At 46.5% G+C, this 9,803-nt stretch overlaps 1 protein-coding gene across 2 annotated transcripts in view; it reads left to right on the top strand.

The window, feature by feature from the left end:
• Positions 1-3,274: 3,274 nt before the first annotated feature.
• The window catches only part of DGKK (diacylglycerol kinase kappa), a 109,892-nt gene continuing 103,363 nt past the window's right edge, over positions 3,275-9,803 (top strand). For both annotated transcript variants that reach the window (XM_005593586.4, XM_045383610.3), the window contains exon 1: positions 3,275-4,048. In XM_005593586.4, coding sequence (XP_005593643.4) covers positions 3,422-4,048 — 627 coding nt within the window. In that variant the 5' untranslated portion in view covers positions 3,275-3,421. The remainder of the gene's footprint in view (positions 4,049-9,803) is intronic.

The raw sequence follows: 9,803 nt of genomic DNA, 5'->3' as shown, positions 1-9,803 counted from the left end.
TTAGGGAATTTAAAGCTACTGATCAAGGGGGGAAATGTCTCCACTCTAGCAGTACAGTGCCACTCTCTCATTCAATAATGAAAATGAAATGAAAACAAGAAGGGAGAAGAGCTTTAATTTTGTCACATTTCTCAGCTTTTCTCTCCTTTGCCTCTCCAGAACTCTGAGCATGGCTGAAACTGAAGGAGCTCCATGCTGGCTTGGATAAACTTTATTTTGGGTAGAATCAGAGTAAATGCTGGCAGTTGGGTGAGGTAGTGCATCGCATATTCAAAAGATATGAGTCTACTGTACTGATCGATCCTTCATCCAGTCCAATCAGGTAACTTATATAACATGCCCAAAGTCCCAGGCTAAGGACCATTTCTGCCCTGGGACGTCCAGAACCATGTTCATCCAAGCCTTTGTGGATATGGTCATCATTCCATAAATGTCTGGTTAAATAAATTCTTATGTACCTCTTGGCCTTTTTAAAAATCAGTATTGTTTAATTAAAAGAGAGCCTCTTAGGAGATCATTAATCATTTGAAATATCAAATACTGCTAAAAAACAATGCAGAAAAATACATCCTAACCAGTAACCTACAATGAATCATCCACTTAACAGACATTTCCTGAATCCTGACTATGACCTCAAGCCCTGGGTTAGGTTGTGAGGAAAATACAGAAGCATCTAAACAAAACTTTATTAAGAAACCATCAGGTTATGGGAAAGAGGAAGGTGTAGCTTAGTTACAGCAAAGGTGCCTCCCCAAACCAGGTACCAATAAACCATTTTGGCCATCCCTCTACCCTACCTCCAATGTAAAGCATGGTATTCAATACTGGGCTAAGGAACTCCCCTGCCCCCTCCCCACACACAAAAACCCTTACTATGATATGAAGCAATAAGATAGCTAATGATGTGCTGAAAAATAATTTTCTAAAACCTTCAAAACTAATCATAATGTAGTTCAGGCAGCATATCTCCAGTAACCTACCCTAATGGAGCAAAAGCCATGTACAAACAACTATTTTAGCATTCAACCTCAAAATGACCTTGTAGCAAGAGTCTACCTCATAAATGTTGGCCTCATTATAATTCAGTGTAGAATTATAGACAAGAGTTTCAATAAACATATATAAAACAGTAACTCCAAGTTATCCCCTGATGGTATCCCGCTTGACAATACACTGTCTATGCCAAACCCCAAGAGGCCATCTGTAACCAAACAGGCCATCTTACTCTGTGACTGCTCAGCCTTCAGCCCATCTAGCTACATGTCAGGTTTAGTAAAAAGCAAAATTTAAATGTGGGATATCTGCTCCTTCTAAGGACAGGGATTTCATTAAGGTGTGAGAGCCAGAGAAGTGATCTCCAATCCTGGGCTTACTGGTTGGTCAGTTCTGGCACTTTTATGAGCCAGATCCGATAATGAGCTCTGGCACCTGTATATTTCAGTCCTGAACTCTTAAGATTAAAGGCAGCTTGGCTACTTGAGGTGTGGGATAGGGGAAAGGAGAACAAGCCCAGAGAGGGTGAAGAGAGTGGGCCCCTAAGGTGAACTTACTGGAAGGAGGACTACCATATGAGGGAATGGATAGGGCTCACCTCTCCTGGTCTTCCCATCCCCAGAGTTTAAGGACCGTCCCTGCACTAGCTTAGTAGCTGCCAAGCAGTGTAACATATCTCTGCAAAGGTAGGCTTAGGCTGTGATGCTGCAGCAAGGATCTGGGAAATGCAGACCTCACCAGAGATTCTGGTTTTTGGAGGGAGTTAGGTGAGACTGTGCTCTTGTGGTATTATTTATTGCTGAAACATAGTGTAGGTAACAGAAAGATGCTGCAGATTCCAGAAAATTCTGGCTAGGTCAGAATCCATTGGCAAAAGAAGAGGGAATGGTGGAGGATATGGTCTGGGAGTAGATGGCTAGAGAAGGGGCTGCAGAAAGAGGGCTGCTACCCACAACTGCAGCATTATGTGTATGGGAGATAAACTCAATTCTCGTATTTCAAATCAGGCTTACAGGTGTTTCTCCCCCGTCCGATCCCCCCACCCAGCTGTGGCTTAACGGGTAGTCTTCTCAAATTTTAATTACAATTGGCAAGATATTGGCGTCTCAAGTCTAGGTCTGACTAAGATGATGGTTTGTATGCATGTGTAGGTGACTATAACAGAAAGAGCTTCTAAAGTCTCCCGATGTGGTGGGAAAGGTGCTGCGCTAGGCATCAGCCGTTCTCTTCGCAACAGAATCTCCCATCTCTAATGTCAGACTGCTTCAGGAGGTGAAAAAGGTGTGGGTGTTGCAGTGAATTTCCCCAGCCCAAGACACACACACACACACACACGCACACGCACACACGCGCGCGTGCGCGCGCGCGTTAACAAGTTTGGGGGGGAAAAAAAAAACAACTCCTGCCGGTGGCTGGGAAATCCAGCTAAAAGCACAAGGCAGGCTCCTGTGGCATAGGCGAGTCAGACAGATGCCCAGATAGCTGCGGAGACCAGAGTAGCCTCAGCTCCCGAGCGCTAGCACAGCTGCTGCTGCCGGGGCACTCTCGCCTTGCTCTCGGGGAGGCTGTAGGCTGCGGAACGCCGGGGCTCCAGCCTCCCTCATCACACTCCTTTCCTGAATCACCTCAAACTCTGTACCCAACAGCAAACCGCTTGGATCTGGCAAAGCTCAGAAACGCAAAAACCGAAGGGGGGCAAATTGTACTTCAAAGGAGGCTGAACACCCCCACCCCCGCCACCACACACACACACACACACACACACACACACACACACACACACACACCATGCCGCTTAATTTCTTTTCCAGGCTTAGATAAAAAGTATTACTTGCCCATCGAGGCTTGGAGATGGGGGGCAAGAGGTTGGTCCGAGGCTAAGCTCACCTGCTGCTGAGGGAGAGAGCAGACACAGGATGGAAGCTGTTCTGAGCAGCAGCTCATGGCTAAGTGGTTGGGGAATTGCAAAGACCCTCAACTTCGCCTCTGGCTTTTTTTTTTTTTTTTTTTTCCTCTTCATTCGTGTTACTAAAGGGTTAAACACGGCCAGGCTCCAACCCGCCCCCCAACCTCCACGCCGCTCCACTCCCCCTCCCCTTTTTGTCTCTCCCCTCCCCTCCCGCGCGTCGCTAGGAAGTCATCAAGCACTCTGCCCAGTCCGCGTTCGCAAGCCCCTCTGCTTCCCGCCCATCGGACCCGTGGCTGCTTACGAAGAGGTGTGCGCTCACTGAGGGGCGTGTTCCAGCACAGGGAGACGCTGAGCGCCTACGGGTTAGACCTCAGAGCCCAGCCAGCCATGGAGTGGGATGGGGGAAAGTTTGGCACCCTGCGAGGGGCTGCCAGACTGGAGTGGGCGGGGCGCCCGAGGGTACTTTAGCCCTCCAGGCTTAGGGACGCAGGCTGCCCAGACCTGAGGCGGTGTGCGGACATGGACCGCGGAGCTGCCGCGGCCCAGGGCACTGCCCCGCCTCAGGATGGAGAGCAGCCCGCTGAGTCTTCAGAGCCTCCGCCGCCTTGGCCGCCGCCGCCACCACCACCGGCTCCGCCGCCGGCTCCACCACTGCTCTCCGAGCCTTCGCCAGAACCCGTACCAGAGCCCTGTCCAGAGCCTGCTCCAGGACCCTGTCCGGAGGCGACCTCAGAACCAGCCACAGAACTGTACACAGAACCGACCCCAGAACCAGCCACAGAGCCGGCGCCAGAACCTGCCACAGAGCCGGCGCCAGAACCTGCCACAGAGCCGGCCCCAGAACCGGCCCCAGAACCTGCCATAGAGCCTGCCCCAGAGCCGACTCCAGAACCTGCCCCAGAGTCGGTCCCAGAGCAGGCCCCAGAGCTGACTCCAGAAGTTGCCCCAGAGGCGGCCCCAGAGCCGACCCCAGAACCTGTGACAGAGCTGGCCCCAGAGTTCTGCCCTGAGGCGCCTCCAGAGTCCCGTCCGAGTCCAGCACCATGTCTATTGCAATGTCCGGTGGACATTCGAGAGAGGGGTCTAAAGACCTCGCCATCGCCATTGCCATCGCCCAGAACGCCAATGTCGTGGTCCAGAATAAAGGTAAGCAAAAGACCCCCTGGAGCGCGGAAAAGAAGCAAGGCGAAGTCAGATGGCTATGGAGCCCGCGGGACTCCGGGTACCCCTTGCATCCCGCTTGTCTGGCACTGGCTGGCCAAGATGCTGAGAAAGATGCAGGGATTGGGGAACCCGAGGGAATGGGAAGGGGTTGGGAGGCGGGAAGCAACATGTGGGAATCGAGAATGGGCTGTTTGGGGCTAGAAACGGGGGTGACAGCAGGGGGGTGGGAGCAGTTTTCCCCGTGAGGAGAAGCGACAGTGCGGTGAGTCTTGAAAGAGAAGATGAAGATACCCTCGAGGAGCGCAAGAGACCTGGAGAAGTGTTTAAGGCTGGCCCCAAGTACATAGCGGAGGGATTGAGTGGGGGCGGTGGGACACACCTCTTAGCCGCGGTCACTGCCGCAGAGGCCCAAGCTGCGGAGCCGCCGTCTGCTTGGCCCCCCTCCCTTCCACTGGGGAGGGGGCTCCTCAGCTGGGCGCAACTGGCGGCGCTCCAGGGAGGTGCCCGGCGCCTCTGCCGGCTGCTGTGAGCCGGTACTCCCGGTGGGGACTAGGGGATGGGCGGCGCCCACGCGCACTGCAGGGGAAGGGCAGGGTTCTCCGGGAGGAGGGGGAGAGCATGCGTGTGTGGAAGCCACCATTCCATCTGTCTGCAGGATTTCCCAGCAGGTAGGTGCAAACGCAGTGATACAATGATGCGCAGCGTCACAAACGGGGCAACTGGCATCCCGCACCAGGGCCAGCTGGAATGGTACAGGAGTCCTCGTTTAGAGACACGAAAATAGGAGATGGGATTGCAGAACGTGTGAAGGGGAACCTTCATCTCTACCAGTCTACCGCGACGCCTTCTAAATCGTTACACTTGGCCGGGAAAAGATGAGTGGAGAATCCTCCGGCACTCGCCCAGGGGGAGTAGGGAGGAAAAAGGTTTTCGTGTTTGCCTTGGACCCTGAAACCCCGTCTGCTCTTCAGCGCGAGTATGCCTGTCTTTCCTGCTTTCTCTGCACTCTCCCTACTCTTCCGTTCCCCTAAACTTCGTTCCACAAAACTGTGAAAACCATGATAATGCACACACACACCTCAATTTAGCTTCCCCTGCAGGAAAACATACACACACGCGCGCATTCACACACACACACACACACACACACACACACACACGCGCGCGCACACACAAACGAATAACACAACACACGAACAATACCGGTCCATCCTGCTGCCTAGCAGACCATAAGGAACCCTTCTGCTGTGGACCGCATACTTATAGAATGTAGAATGCAGGAGGGGAGGGGGCAGAGGTTGGCATCACGAAATAGAAGCGCTCCTTGCTTCCTGAGTTCTTAGTAGGGAGGCTTGAGTTTGCAAAATATCTGCAATGACGAACGACTGAAAAAGACGGCTAAAATGAAAAGTTTCACAGAGAAAAGAAAGTGCAGAGGTTTAAAAATAAATAAATGAAACAGGACGGTGGGAGACTGACAATTTTTTTAAAAGTCCAACACCCTAGCTCTCACACCAGGGGGTGTATCCCTCCCTTTCCTGAAAATACCCTTTCCTGAAGTGATCTTAAGAAGGGCAAAGTTGGGGTGGCTAGATTTGGGAGCTCACCCCCACCGGGTGATTGCTCTCGTCTTTTTGGAAGAGTTTGCATTAAGCTGGTGGGAAAAAGACAAGCAGGAATCACCTGACCTGTGGCCATCTTAAGCGAAATTTTGGGAACATGGCTGTGAAACTGACACGTGGGGACGTAATACCCAGCGAATGCATCTCCTCTTTGGCCTCTGGAAGGCTGACTGGAGACCAGGACCCTTCCCCCAGTGAAAAGCATCCCCTGCTCCTATGCGAAAGCATCTCCTACCTGTTTGACAGGAAAATGTTGTTGCCAGACAGATGAGGAGGATTAAGGTAAGGGGAATCAGATTAGTTTCCTCTACATAGTGCCCACTCAGACGTGCTGGCTAGCTGACTCACGGACATTTGGCAACACTGGCAGGAGACCAGGATCCCAGGGGTTTGACTTTGCCCTTAGTAGAGCCAGATATTGTTTGAATCACTTATCTGTAGAATGGGGTTAAGAGCCACGACCATCCGTTAAGAAGGCCATGCAGATTAACTGATCAGTGGCTCTGGAGAATTTTGAAGGATGCAAAGGATCTGGGTACGTGCTCAAATTAAATTGCTTGGAGCCAAACCCTTTTACAACACCCTCAATGTTGCTATGCAGTTGCTCTCTGGTGCAGCTGGAAACATCTGATCTTCAGTGATAGGATCATTCTCTCCTGCATCTTCCTCAGACAAATGGCACCTGCAACCAGCTGGCTTGTACCTTAACATTCAAGGCAAACAAGTTGTCATCTTAGCTGGGGTGATGTTGTTTTCAAACACTGCCTCCTCAAGGCAAGCTTGGGGGGAAACAGCTATGCAACATGCATAGGCGTGCACACACCCCTGACACACACATGCACATACTATACATACGTGCACAAAATGTCAGGGAACAAAACAAAATACAGGTCTCATCATGCAATGAAATCCTCCATAGCAAGCATGAAGCTATCCTGATAACTCAAAGGATGAAATGAGCAAAACCAAGTGTTTGAATGTGACTACAAGTTTCTCCCAGATAATTTTGTTGACTGGTATTGTAGCAAAAAAACATTTTCCAGCCTTGTAGTCTGCCCTCTTTTGGGATTTCAGGAACGTTTCAGAACCTGCAATTCTATGCCAAGCATGAGGGTAGAGACTGAGAAAAGGTGGCTCATGTTTTCTTTCCAAATAGCTACCAGGATAACACAGTCAGTCTGTGAACCAAACATGTCTATTTCTTTTCTTTCTAAAATGTTTCAATTCCCAGGAAATGAGCCATGGTCTCCCACCTGGTGGCAGCAAGTGTAAGTAAGGATGTGTGAATTGGTTCTTTAGCAACGCTATAACTTTCTTCCCGGGAGGGATGGGGCTTATATGAAGTAGACCATGTTTCTTTCTCTCCCATCAGCTATGCTTGAAGAAAGACAAAATTTTGTTTATTCATTGGGTTTCGACCGTCTATGAAATTAAAATCACATCATACAAGTGATTGATGAAAATCTGGGGGGAAATACACTTTTATGGCTTTTGGGGGAGATAAAAGGGGTCTGTGTATCCCTCCTGATGACTGCACAGTAATAACCATTATCCTCAAACCATATCAGGACAGTTTTTATGTACAAAACTGGCATTTTTGTACATTTTCTTGCAAAATAGCAAGCATTTGTTTATATGATATCTGGTGATTCCTATCAGAATATTTTAGTGATTTCCGAGCTTCTCAAAAATAGGGGTGGCCTTTCTCAGTGCCTAGTTCAATGCAGCCCTCCTTGGTTTTGCTTAATAAACACTTGCTGAAGCTTGAAACCTATCTATTTCCAGCAATGTGTTGGCTGCTGCTGTGAATGAATAAAAATTATTCTCATTGGTTTCAGAGTGAGAAGTAAGTGCTTATTTAAATGGCATGGAATATATAGCCCTTAAGGAAATACAGTCAATCTTTCCATTTTCAGAGTGGTTATTGGAACTATAATTAAGAAGCAAATTACTAACAATTTTTTTAATGGCTTGGAAAGTGCCCTTATCCCATGCAGTCCCACCAGCAGCAGACTAATAATGATATTGTTAGCTTCAGGGGATAATAAATTTTTTCCTAAGTGAACAGAGTATCTGCAGTGACTGTAAACAGCTTTGGGATTATAGATTCAAATGTTTAACCTGTTGAAGGTCAGAATGAAATTATTTTCTTTTCTCTTCAGTTTTTGCCCCCTCCTTGCCAAGTTTTGATGATACCATCTGATTTATTTGGTATATTCTAATAGTTCCTAAGCAGTCACTACAGGATGTTCTAGAAAAGATAATGAAGTATTGGTCAGTGGTCTTTAGTTTCTCAGAGTACAATTCTTATGCATTTATTAAAATCTCCAACTAGGGATTCTGCAGATCTGCAGCCCAAAGGGAAAGTGCCTCCAAGGAAAGGCAAAAAAAAAAAAAAAAAAAATCCATAGAAACCAGGAAACCATTCAGGGGTATTCTAATAAGGATTCTATAATTCCTTCTGCTCCTATGGCACTTTACAGTTTGCAGAGTGCTTTCCTCTGCATTATTAACCCTTTTATTTCCTTGAACAAGGCAGCAGGTGGGGGAGGACAAAAATAAAATTTGACAGCTTATAGGATGTAATGACTGAATTTTCTATTGTAGTTTTTTTTTTACAAAATCTAACATATGGCCTTTTGTGATACATAGGATCCTCATTTGTCTAAGAACAGTCTTTTAGCTGACATTTCATTAGCTCTGATATTTTTTCCAAAGCGGTGGTTGCTGCTCCTCTTCTGATGCTCCCAGAGGGGGCCAGCATAGAAGGGGAGCCTGAGAAGACAGGAGAAGAGGCAGAGACCCTGAACCGATCACTCACAAAGACCTTTTTTGTTTGTGTGTGTGTGTTTTGTAAAGGAAATAAATTGAAATCCTGCTAAGGATAGGGTGCCCGACCTTTCCAAAGCCCACCCACTGTAATTCTTTCAGTGGAAAAAAAATAATTTTAAAGGAAAAAAAAAAGCAAGCAAGCAAGCAGCCATTCTAAAGGGAGATGCCCCACCCTCACCAAAGCAAATAGATCTTATTCTCAAAATAATAAAAACAAATTTATGAATTTTAAAAAGGAAAAGAAAGGGACAGTGACCCCAGATAATGAAACTTACCCCTCCTCTGAAAATTATTTTAAGGAAAAAAAAAAAGAAAGAGCTTCTAAAAGGAAATTCTCCTCACCCTCATCAAAGCCCATGAAACTGATATCCCCCAAAGAAAAATTTTAAAATGAAAAACGAGAAATCATCGTAAGTTAAACAGTATTTCTAACCTCAAAATATTCATGAAATTTATAAACTTTATTTGACTTCTGGCTCATGCTCAATCTCTTGAGAAAATTAAGGGGGCAAAAATAGAGGGAAGGTCCACCAACCTCATCAAAGCTTCCTGACATTATTTTTCCCAATTACATAAAATGTGCAGAACAGGCAAATCCTTAGAGATGGAAAGGAAATGAGTGGGGCAATATGGGAGGTGGAAAAGGGAATGATGGCTAAAGAGTACAGGGCTTCTTTTGAGGGTGATTAAAATGTTCTAGAATCAGAGAATGGTGTTGAGTGCACAACCTTGTGGATACATTAAAACCCACAGAATTGTATGTTAAGATGATGAATTTTATGGTATGTAAATTACATCTCAATTTTAAAAAATAATTAAAAGAAAGATACCATCCCTCTAACCACAAGATAAGAGACCTAGTATTCTCCCCAAAACAAAAAACAAACAAAATTGAAAAAATGAACTAAAAGAAAGGGAGATCCTCTTAAAGGATCTTTAACCTCACCAAGGATAATAACCTTTATTTGCCACCCCTTCAATTAAAAAAAAAAAATAAGGAAAACAAGCAAAACAGGAAATCCTTTTAAGTGCAGATATTCTCAAAAATCATAAAAGTTAATGAAATTTATGAATCCTCCCCTCTAGATACACACATTTTAATTTAAAAAAAAGAAATAAATATTAAAGGATAGGTCCCTGATTATACCAAATCTCCTGAATTTTTAATTCCAAGAAGGGTGGGGGACGGGGAGGGGAGGGACAAGAGAAATACCACTCCTCCATGACTAAAGAACATAAACCTTATTCTTAAAATACAGTTTTTTTAAGATTTAAAATAAAAT

The sequence above is a fragment of the Macaca fascicularis genome, chromosome X, assembly GCF_037993035.2.
Source record: "Macaca fascicularis isolate 582-1 chromosome X, T2T-MFA8v1.1".
Classification (NCBI taxonomy): Eukaryota; Metazoa; Chordata; class Mammalia; order Primates; family Cercopithecidae; genus Macaca; species Macaca fascicularis.
This window is presented reverse-complemented; position numbering and strand designations above follow the sequence as displayed.